Here is an 11,896-nt window from a genome sequence, read left to right as displayed (position 1 = left end):
TTTCATCCAGAACATTTTATTGTTTCACTTTTTAAAAACAAACAAAAAAAAAATAAACCTCATTGTTTTTGTTACAACTGACGAACGAGGCTCAGCTTCCTGTTCGGCTCTGAGAGCGTCGAGTCAGACGGACGGGAACACCGACACGTCTGACAAAGAGAAATGTGAACATCTGCCGTCACCTGACTTCACTGAACGCACAGTGAGGGAACAGACAGACGCCGAGCACCTCCGCAGGAGGAGGGTGTGAACACGGAGGTAAAGAATACTTCATAAATACAGCACGGCTGGCGTTCATGGAAAAAATGAGAAAAATATAAATACAGTGCGTCTGTTTGCAGCGAGGCTCTCAGAACCGACAGGACGACGATGACATGTTTCCAGCTCCGCCCTGTTTTTACTGCTCCTCCTGAAACTAGCTCCTGATTGGACAGAGCATTCAGGAGGAGGAGGAGGAGGAGAAACAGGTTTGTGAATCCAAGAGGAGAAAAGAGAAAAATAAAGGAAGAGGAGAAAGCTACAGATGTCATGTAAATTTAAAACCCCACCTTATTGGACAGCAGAGGAGCGGAGGACAGGGACGACAGAGACAAACAGAGATGGAGGGTGAGACGGCGGGAAAAGGAAATCAACACGTGAAAACCGGCGGGAGAGGAGGACGTCAGCGGAGGAAACAGGAAGTCCCTCTCTTCATCTCACAGTCCAGCGTCGTTGTACGTGGGCTTTACCACCTTCAGGATGCTCTGTGCGTTCTCCTCCACCAGAGGGCGCCACTTCACCTCCCCAGTCAGCAGCAGGTCTTCTCCTTCCAGAGCGTCGATGAACTGCATCTGAAAACAGCAGCACGGTCACAACACTGGCACTGCACTGACGCCTCCTGAGGGGGGCGCTGCCTTCACCACTTCATGCAGAGGCACATGTTGCCACGATTAAACACAGAGAAGAAGAAAACCTGTTTACATGCAAAGATTGTTTAGGGGATTCACGATGCATCACTCTGTCACGTCATGTTAGCTGTTAGCTAAGGGCCTACACCTGCTCCCATTGGACGGTACCAGCTGTCAATCACACTGTGGTACCCCCCCCCCCCATACATCCAGTTCTTTCTGGTCCGTTTGACTCTAAATGATTTTATTGATAAACGAACATCAGCTGTTTGAAGACGACTTGAGACTGAGACAAAGTTTACTGACGTTAGAAAGTGAGAAGAGACGTTTTCTACAGAAACTACCAGAGGAGACGCCCCCTGCTGGTCACTACACAGAAGACAGGTTTCCACACTGGCTTCACTTCACCGGAGTCTCCGTCAGTTTTTATAAACAATCCACGACGTGAACTCACCTGTTTGCGAACGTACTCCACCATGAGCTCCAGCTGTTTGGGGTCTTCACACTGACGATTGAACAGGTTCCTCCACAGAGCTGCAGCCAGCACGCAGTCGTCAGACAGGATTCCCTACGCGCACACACACACAACACACACACAACACAACACACACACACACACACACAAACACACACAACACACGTTTAGTGAGAGCGTAGGCATTTCCTGTTAGTGGCTGACCAATCAGCAGTTGAAGCCAGCAGATCTCCAACTAGTCTTACGTTCCTCTCTGGGGATTTTAAAAGTTTCCGATGTGAAGTTGTTTAAACTGGTGTTTACTTGTTTGTTGCTGTTTGAGAACGTTTCTTCATCTCTTGATCTCAGTGAGACTCAAATAAAGATGAAGTCACAATGAATATGATCAAGCTGAATGTAAGAACATTTGTGTTTTGGCTGCTTCTCTACAGAAAACCTTCCTGGTCTCAGACAAACACACGACTTCGACAGTGTTGGCTCGTGAGACATTTTCCATAAAGCAGATATGCAGCTCATTTACATGTGGTAATATAAACAGTTTTATTGCTGGATGACGTCTTCTATCTGCCGACAGAGTGTGTGCACATTACGGTCGCTAACATTTATTAATGCATATTTTTCTCTCTGCTTTCCAACTCCACCAACTTGTGCTAAATGATGATCGATGTGCCCAGCGAGGGTCTGAGGCTGTGTGCCATTACATCCCCCTGTTCGCTCATTTTAAACGTCAGCGCGACCAATCACACGCCACAGCTGCTGTCATTAACTCCACTTTGTTGATTTTGTCAGACGACGTCATGGTCATAAAATAATGATGTGATCGGCGGCGCTGGAATGACTCCTGGTTAACGTGTTGCATTTATGAGCCACGATTAAATCAGCGCTTTGTACCGACGCACAACAGCAGCAGAAAAACACGTAAATAAGAACGAGTGTCGTAGGAGGGGACAGTGTCTCCGTCCGTCTCTTCGCACGTGTTGAGACAAAGTCAGGAATGAAATTCCTCAGTGAATGGTAACTGGATGTTCTTTATTACTTTTCAGTGATGGATTATTTTACCTCCTTGACGTTTTCTTGTTTTTATCATAATTACTAAATTCATACAGCTTTTCTATACGCTGCACTTTTTCTATCACACATCACTCACACGCCGTCAGCACAGCCATCGGGGTTGAATGTGGGGTTCAGTGTGATTCCAAGAACAGAGTGAAGGAGCTGGTGATCAAACCACTCCGGTTGGTGGACCACCCGCTCTACCTCAAGAGCCACAACCGCCTGACCTCAAATGTTCATTTGAACTCAACCAACAATAAATAATAATAAGCACATTTAAACATCCACAGGTGAATTTCACCTTTCAGACACAAGCTGCCACAATAAGACTGTGTGTGTGTGTGTGTGTGTGTGTGTGTGTGTGTGTGTGTGTGTGTGTGTGTGTGAAATCTCACCTCGTCGTATCCAAATATCGCAGCATAGAAAGTCTCTGTCATCGCCTTCAGTGCTTCCTTTCTATGGATGGCATCGATCTACACAGAAAGAGAAAACACAGTCGATCAAACACAGCAGAATAAAATGTTCTTTTCTCTTCATCTCCGTTTGACTGCTGTGGTTTGAGACGCGTGAGAAAATCAGAAGTTCAGTCCGTCTCGTGTGTTACCATGAGGATGTGCAGCATCTTGTTCAGTTCTACTTTAGTCAACGTTTCACAAATGACAACAAAAATCCCTGATGTTGAGTCTCCACATGATCGTCAGGACTTTGTGGAAGAAAGAACCGAACAGACTCAGAGGAAATGTTTGGTCGACTGTGACGTTCTCGTCGGACACATCTGAGTCGTATTCCAAGAGCTTTCAGAGTTTCTAAATAAAGAATCTGATTGGTCAGGGTTTTATGGGGGTTTATGAACTATACTGCAGCCAACAGTCACAGAGGATCAGGACTTTGGCTTCACTGTCATGTCGTCCATCTTTGCAGATTCTTGTTGTCACCAAGTTCTCTCCTCATTGGTCCCAACGTGTGTTTGGGTGTTTCATGTATGACGTGTCCGCGTTTAACAGACTCAGAGAACGAGACGTGTGATTCTGTGGATCACGTTTAATAAAGAAAATAGATTTAAAGTTCAGATTTGAATTCTCAGACACGTGTGTTCTGGTCAAAGGCAAGTGTACGGACGCATGCTGACAAAAGTTCACATGTGCAGCTGTGAAAACACACAGCACCCCCCCCAACACACACGTATGTAGGTACGCTTCCCCCCCGTGTTCCGTCCGATGCATGCGTTCACACACTGAGCGTGACCTCTGAACCGCACTGTAATTCCTCATCTCTGACCTCTTTCTGTCACACGAGGCTAAATAAGCTCAAACTAAACTAAAGGCCTGAACGCTGCCTCCAGTTTCAAACATCACCAGTAACATCCTCAAGATCGTTTTCACCAGCGTCCGACATCAACACCAAATGTTTCTGTTTCAGGACTTTCAGCCACACAGATGAAACTTTTTAGGCCGTTTATCACGGGTGCAATGTTTGTGTGCTTCTATCTTTACTTATCTGCAGCACATCAACTTCTCTCATTCATGTGCAACCATCTTTCTCTGTCTCTTGCAGACACACTGACGTCAGACTCGTTCGTCAGTTGGACTGTGGACCAGGAGCATTGGGAGAAACGGCACCGCCCCATTGGCTCGGCACATAGAGACGTATTGGTACTGGGATAAATCTTGGCAAATGGATGCGTCTAAAAATTTTCAGCACAAATTCTTTTCATTCTGCATTTTTAGGAGTTTGACTCTTTATTTTTCTCCTTCAGGTCTTAAGAAGTGAAAGTTGTTTTTTTGTCTGCATGAACTCATCAGGTTTGATTCCAGTTTAATCCGAGTATGAGAAACTTTCTCTGAGAGTCGCATGTGGACAAAGATTGAAGGCTGCGATGTCAACGAGCGACACTTCCTGGAGCTGCTCCACTGACAGAGAATAGAGGAGCGACTCTGTGGACATGGCGACCGCAGCCAGGCCGACTCTCTGGGGACCTGGCTACGCTCTCTGCTGGAGAACTGCTGCCGCAATTATGCTGATGTAAAAACTTTGAATAAACAAAACCTGCATCTATGCAGCAGCATGCAAAGGCAGGAGTAAAACTTAATGCACTGTTGCATCAGCCCCAAGAGGAAATGTGGCTTAAATAATGAATATTTATTGAACTGAATGACTTCAGTCGTTTTCTGGCACAGAAAAAGTTAAGAAGCTGCCTGTTTCATAGAGCGACACGAAATAAAACCAACAAAAAACTAAATATAAGTCATTCACTGTCGGGAGGACTGCCTAACAAACATGTGCATCTACGGAGCAGAAACAGTGGAAAGAAATCAGAATCTGTGCAACTTGACAGGAGCAAACGAGACCAAAAGTAGAAATACTTCAAAAGGAAGAAATACTACTACACCCAGAACCCTACACCCGACAAGGTCAGTGTTTATTCTGAAAAGGTCCTCAAGAGGTAAGAAGTCCACTCACACACTGAACTCACCCCCATGATTTTGCTCCTCTGCTCCACATCCTCCCACATGGAGTGCACGATGTAACGGCACATGTACTTTCCTGCTCTGCCCTCTTGACGCATCCGCACCAAACACATCCTATCAGAGGACAGACAGAGGACAGAGGACAGTCAGAGGACAGTCAGAGGACAGAGGACAGTCAGAGGACAGATGACACGGACCGCTGTGTCACGCCAGGACATCAGACGATGACATCCAGGATTCTAACAAACGTTCAGAAGTAAACTCTTTCGTATGAGATACGTGTGGTGTCAGCATTTACTTCCTATCTAAGTTACTGTGTTAACATTGAAACAAGCAGCTCATTCATTCGAGAGGTAAAGTTACAGTAACTTCAGGGTTTCCTTATCGATGCAGTGAAATCGAAACATCAACTTTTCAACGTGAAGTTTCTCATGTTTTGTCATAGTGTGTGTGTGTGTCTGTGTGTGTGTGTGTGTGTGTGTGTGTGTGTGTGTGTGTGTGTAACTCACCATACATGCAGCTGTGCTACCAGGAACCAGGAGTTGAGTGTGTCAGGGAGGGCGCACTCTGAGACAAACACAAAATGTCCACTCATGTTATGACACATCGCATGTTCACACACTCACAGCTGCAAACACTCGACGAACTCATCAGCAGATCTGTCATATAGAAACCTTTTATAGATTATCATGAGTTATTCTTGTGACTGGCAAAGTCGCTACACGAATCCTGAAACGAGCTGAAACGTTCAAACTCTCTGGTACGTTATGATCTGAAGCTTTTATTTGATCCCAGTGAGAAACGTTGTCACTTTGCCGTCAGAGCTTCACAGATTAAACATGAAAATAATGTTTGGTGGCAGAAATATGTTCCACATATTCTGTTCACAGAGTGAAACCAAATTAAAATGAGGAGCAGCTCCATGTCTCTGGAACACCGAACACACGAGAGTTGGTCTTTGCCACAGCAGCAGTATGAAAATGTAGTGTGTGTGTGTGTGTGTGTGTGTGTGTGTGCGTGTGTGCATATGTGTGTGTGCGTGCGTGTGTGCATGTGTGCCAGATAGTAAAGTGTCATATAAACGTGTCAGGGTCCCTGGACGCTCATCAGCTCCAGTTGGACCAGAACAAATACCAACGCCTTAATGGTGTTTGGACCAGGACAATTACTCTGTGTGTGTGTGTGTGTGTGTGTGCGTGTGTGTGTGTGTGTGTGTATTACTGAAAAATACGCTATTTCTCTCCTGCCGTCAACAATAATGCTCTTACTTTGAAAGATATTCTCATATAGTGGATGTGAATGTACTCTGACAGGAAGTGGTGCTCAGCCTCGTTGTTGGAGCTCGACACCTACGAGGAGACTCGGCGCTCTGCTCACTTACTTTCAAAGAAGTCGTCGTAATTGATTCTCTCCACGCAGCATGTGTACATACGCAAGGCGGCAATCTTGATTTTCTGTGAAGACAAAAGACGTAAAAGAAAAATGGTTCAATCCTAAACTGCAGCTGGGGGACATGTCCAGAGACTGTCCACACGCACGGGTCCAGACATCCTGCTACGTTTGCCTTTGACACATGTAGAGCGCAGGGGGAGGTTCTCCGCTCAGACGCGTTCACAACAACAAAGAAATCCCCGGAGTTCTCGGGTGAGGGGTGGAGCAGCAGACTGAGGCAGGACGTTCGTTCCACTGCAGCGATCACGTTTGTCATCGTCAGCTGATTCTCTTTGATTTGCATCCATCGCGTGTTTAACACATCGACAACTCGCTCGCAGCGAATCCTCCAGATAATATCGTGCTGTATTCTCAAATGAGCTTGTTCGGACAATATCCAGACATTGTAGTAGTAGGCAGGAGAAACTCTGGAGAAACTGACTCTAAGATTAGAGTTATCACACGGAGCCCCTCCGGAGACTGTCGCAGCGTTTCGCTCCAGAGAATAGAAAGAGATGAGATGGTGCAGGATGTTTTGTGTCTCTGATTCCACACACGGCTCCATCAGCTCTGGTGTCACGACACAAAGTTTAACTCCAACAAGTGTGTGAAGAAAAAAAAAAAAAAGAAAAGCAAACATCTCGGGCCAAACTCTGCCAACCTGGTGTGGAGCCCAACATTCTGCTCGATGACAACAACCCACATTCCTGTGCACACACGCCACCTCCGGGTCTTCAGCCAGAACCTCCCACAGAACCAACCCCTGCCTGTAAATGTTTATTCTTTAATGATGTCATTCTAGGAAAACATTCACTGCACCAGTGTCATCGGACGAAGGTAACGAAACACACAGAGACGTCCCTGAACAATACCAACGTCACGTTTATGATTTGAATTAAACTTTAAGCCTCTAATCTCTAAAAACAAACATGTAAATAATTATAAATGCAAATAATTTGCCATTAAAACACTGTTTAAGACTTTTTCTCTAAATAGTGGAGGATCTTCTATGAATTTAAATAACTACTCTCAGATAAGAAAACAACATCAGTTTAATTATAAGACCCCCCCCCCCCCGTCACCTCTCTTGTCACTCACCCATTTGTTGTATTTGAGCGGTCCAGTGAAGCCCATGGCCTCAATGAGCTTTGTGAAGGCCCCGACTTCTTCCTCCGTGTGTTGAGGCGTCTCCTTCACATTACAGAGCTGCAGGAAAACACATCAACAGTGAGTGAGGGGTGAGGGGGTGGGGGGGGTAACAAACAAATGAGAGAGAGAGGGAGGGAGACGGAGTAAACGGAAGGATGAGGGGATGAGTGCCGGCTTCACATGGAGTCGTAATGAAGATGAGCTTAGAAATCAGAGAGCTCAGAGTTCAGAAGTCAAGATGTGCACGTTAGCATTTTTGGGAAATCAAAGAGGATATGGAAAATTATTTGTTGTGGAGGTGAAAGCCGATATCACGTTTTTCTTTTGAACTTTATGAAATGAAAATGTTGCTGTCCCATCTTTGCCCTCTGTCATTCGGTCTGCGTTTCCTGCGTTAGCCTCTGTAGCTTCTAGACACCGGGGTTTTCCCCTTTGCCATAAATCAATCACATATTCCATCACTGTACCGTTCCCATCGCAGTGAGACGGGATTGAACCCCGACGTTCCCCTGGTCTGTGGCTCCTTGTCCGCTGCAGGTGTTTGTTGTCGTTGAAGAGTAAGACAAGATGCTTTGAACGACACACAGTCTCCTCTTTGTTCGTTGCTTTGTCGTCTAAAACAAAACACTTCCTCACTCTCAGATGCTTTTTATGTCACGAGTGTTCCGCTCACGACGAATGCTCGGTGGCGTCCCTCCAAAACAATTCAACGTTTACTGATAGGTCAACAGTTTTTTGCCATATCCACTGACCTCAAGGTCGGTTTGAAGGCAGCGTAGCAGAGACAGAGGAGACGGACAACTAGTTTTGAAGAATACAGTGAAATAAAAAAGTGAGGAAAAATGGGGAAGACAGACCAGGCAGGCATGAAGACAACTCTGGCCCAGAGACACACACACACACACACACACTCACAGTATGACGACACACACCTGGGGAACGTGGCCTTTACTGACTGAGTGCAGCTGTTGAGAACATGAATAAACTGACCTATTCTGAGCCGCATGTTGTCTTGACAGCTTCATTACAGCCTCAGCGACCTCAGTTACCCTTCATCACGACCTCTGCTTTTAAAATCACTGCTGTCACATTATTCTGCTCAAACTCAACCAGCGTTAAAAACCAAACAGCTGAAGGAAGCATCGGTCTGCAAATCAAATACTGATGAATAAATGTCCTGACTGTTGGTCTTTTCAGAAACCTCTGGACAGAATGTTCTAGATATTTTATATATTTATATATATATAAATAAAGAAAGTGTCCAGACTTCAGTGCCAGTCTGACAGCAGCTCTAGAGTTGTTTTAAAGGTACAATATGTAACTTTGGCCTCTAGGGGTCTCTGAATCAAAACATTAAGAAAATACCTAGATCACAGTGAAGCAGCGTGGGATCATGGGAGTTAATCATTTCCTGTTCCATTGGCCACTTGGTTCCCCTTTACTTATACTTTAATTAGATTTAGTCTTTTTCACACATTTAAAGAAGAATATTTACATATTATGAGAGATTTCATAATGAATTTCCTTTAGCTGAGAAACTCTTATTCCATCACAACACATTCCCTTTCTTGTAAACACCAAACTCACACTTTGAGTAAAAGATCGATGACATTCACGGTTTATCACTTCTCTCTTTTCAGTCACTAAATACGAGACTTCTGCGTGTGAGCGTGCGTGTCACGGTACCTGTGTGCTGATGTGCAGAGTCCGACATGGAGGTAACCAGGGTGAGGAGACTCGGGCCAGCTGGAAAGTTACTAAAGCTCGAGCCAAGCAGGCGTTTTGATCTAAAGTCTGGAGGAGGAGAAACAGAGGAACATGGTTTGAAGATAAAAAGCTGCTGACAGTAAAATTACAAAACGAACAAGAGTTCATCTGTCGCCCTGATACGTTTAGAAATAATCAGGTTCACATGCTACTAAACTAAACGATCACAGACAAAGTTTTTGGCAGCCCCAGAATAATTCTCTCATCTGTTCACTTCCTGCAGAGCAGCTGGACAGAAGAAGATTTTTTAATTCATGCGTCTACGGAGAAGAAAAATCTCCACAGGAAGACGAGTGATTCAGGAAACCACACCCACCACCAACAGCGACAACAACAACAAAACTTTTTATTTGCTTTTCACGACAAAACCTGAGAGTAATTGTGTTTCCTCTGGATTTACAGCTGCATATAATGAAGTCTGTGGACAAACTGTAACATATAGACGTTAAAGGGGCTGCGTCCCAGAACCAAATGTGTTGACTCAGCCCAGAGCGATGAAGGCAACAGAATCCATCGTGATCCAGTCACAAACCTTTTAAAGGAGGTTCTGGAGGCGACGAGCTCAAACCATCCAACGCTTCCACTAACAGCGGACGGTAAGAAACCAAAGTGATGAGGCAGATCTTGGAAATCCTCCACAGACCAACTCAACAAGTTTTACGCAGCTCACGAAGGCCGCCTCCTTCTTTGGTCTCGTAGACCGAGTCGGCCCCTGATTTGGGACACAGCTAACATCTTCTTGGATAAACTGATGTGGGCCTCGTTGTTCTGACCGACAGACAGAAGCCACAGGTGAATGATTAACTGTCACGATGAGAAGAAAGAGCTGCTCATCGGCGGAACCGTTTGGATTCTCTATCATTTCCTGACCTTTTAAAATCCTGGAGATAACGTTTGTTATGATGATTTGGAGCTTTAGACCCAAACCTGAGTCACAGAGACGATCTGAAGACTTGAACCTTAAACAGTCGCAGATTCATTTGACTCAATTATCAAAGTCTGTGTTTCAGGGGAAGTTGGGTCTGTGTGGGTCTGTGTTGGGTCTGTGTGGGTCTGTGTTGTTCTGTGTGGGTCTGTGTGGGTCTGTGTGGGTCTGTGTCGGGTCTGTGTGGGTCGGTATGGGTCGGTGTGGGTCGGTGTGGTTCAGTGTGGCTCTGTGTGGGTCTGTGTTGGGTCTGTGGTGGGTCTGTGTGGGTCTGTGTTGGGTCTGTGTTGGGTCTGTGTGGGTCTGTGGTGGGTCGGTGTGGGTCTGTGTTGGGTCTGTGTTGGGTCGGTGTAGGGTCGGTGTCGGGTCGGTGTGGGTCTGTGTCGGGTCGGTGTGGGTCTGTGTGGGTCTGTGTTGGGTCTGTGTGGGTCGGTGTTGGGTCGGTGTGGGTCTGTGTGGGTCGGTGTGGGTCTGTGTGGGTCTGTGTTGGGTCTGTGTTGGGTCTGTGTTGGGTCTGTGTGGGTCTGTGTTGGGTCGGTGTTGGGTCGGTGTTGGGTCTGTGTTGGGTCTGTGTTGGGTCGGTGTTGGGTCTGTGTGGGTCTGTGTGGGTCTGTGTGGGTCTGTGTTGGGTCTGTGTGGGTCTGTGTTGGGTCTGTGTTGGTCGGTGTTGGTCGGTGTTGGTCGGTGTCGGGTGGTTCTTTCCATCAGAACCAGGATCACCTGTAGACAGCAGGTGATGTCACCACAGGAAGTTCTGATTAAACACGTGAGGCTGATCATGTCATCGTGTCATTTAGAAAATGTCCGGAACTCAGAGTAAAGTTCGGTTCCGACTCTTTATCGCATCTTGTCGTCGGAGGCTAGTTAACTTAGCTCCAATCCTATTAGCGCGCTAAGCTAACGTGACCGTGTTACCTTGCGGCCGGCGGCCCGGGTCGCTGCCCCGTGCACCAGGCTCCTGACGGCGGACTGCAGCGGCCGCCGGTACATGACTCCGCGGGTGTCCGGGTCTCAGAGCCGAGGAGCGGGCTGCCTCCAAACTGCGGCTCCTTCACTGGTGGAAGGTTCGGTAACAGCGGTGCTCCTCCACCTCCTCCCCCTCTGCAATGTCAACGGAATCTGTCCGACACACGATCCCGTCCGGACTGAAAACAGGCCCCGGCGAAGAAAAGGTCCGCTTGTGTAAACAGCGGTTATTAATGTTTTTTATCTGATGTTTACATTATTATTTAAAATTATTATTATTATTATTATTATTATTATTATTATTATTATTATTATCTGCAGCGAAGTGTCGTATTATTTCATCTTATTTAACTCTGAACATAGATACGATCAAAGAATCTTTATTAGTCCCGCAATGTGGAAATTAGCAATATGCAATACTAAGTGAAGGATAATAAGAATTAAGTGTAAGCAAATATAAAAATGTAGAAGAATATGAATGGAATACAAACTAATATATAAAGTGTAAAAACAATAGTAACATGTGCAGTGAGAGAATATGTTCAGTGAATGAATTCCACTTGAACCATTGTGTTGCACAGACAGAATGAATATAATATAATGTAATATAATATAATATAATATAATAATGAGTATCGAGAGTTTAAAAAAAACTTTTAATTATAAAACTTGTTGCGCCTAAGTTGTGTAACACAGATGCTTTGTTTTTTATTTCAAAATAAACGTCTTCAGTTTTCCTTCCACAGACTGTTTATGTTTGTCCATGTGAAATGAT

At 45.5% G+C, this 11,896-nt stretch overlaps 1 protein-coding gene across 1 annotated transcript; it reads right to left on the bottom strand.

Moving 5' to 3' along the window:
• On the bottom strand, window positions 1–11,302 carry uqcc1 (ubiquinol-cytochrome c reductase complex assembly factor 1). Its single transcript, XM_069531173.1, has 9 exons — window positions 11,071–11,302; window positions 9,150–9,257; window positions 7,413–7,520; window positions 6,265–6,337; window positions 5,393–5,450; window positions 4,889–4,997; window positions 2,811–2,888; window positions 1,342–1,455; window positions 1–830 (listed from the first exon to the last, which is right to left on the bottom strand). The coding sequence occupies exons 1-9, from the start codon at window positions 11,143–11,145 to the stop codon at window positions 696–698; spliced, it is 858 nt and encodes a 285-aa protein (XP_069387274.1). The 5' UTR covers window positions 11,146–11,302; the 3' UTR covers window positions 1–695.
• Between the last annotated feature and the right edge of the window lie 594 nt (window positions 11,303–11,896).

The sequence above is a fragment of the Paralichthys olivaceus genome, chromosome 2 (genome assembly GCF_024713975.1).
Source record: "Paralichthys olivaceus isolate ysfri-2021 chromosome 2, ASM2471397v2, whole genome shotgun sequence".
NCBI classification, from domain to species: domain Eukaryota; kingdom Metazoa; phylum Chordata; class Actinopteri; order Pleuronectiformes; family Paralichthyidae; genus Paralichthys; species Paralichthys olivaceus.
This window is presented reverse-complemented; position numbering and strand designations above follow the sequence as displayed.

Excerpts from the sequence above, each read along its gene's own strand:
- uqcc1 (XM_069531173.1), bottom strand. The coding sequence starts at position 11,145 with ATGTACCGGCGGCCGCTGCAGTCCGCCGTCAGGAGCCTGGTGCACGGG. Across the intron at positions 6,338-7,412 it reads CGCTCAAATACAACAAATGG|AAAATCAAGATTGCCGCCTT; the intron begins GTGAGTGACAAG and ends TTGTCTTCACAG. Across the intron at positions 4,998-5,392 it reads GTAGCACAGCTGCATGTATG|GATGTGTTTGGTGCGGATGC; the intron begins GTGAGTTACACA and ends GTCCTCTGATAG.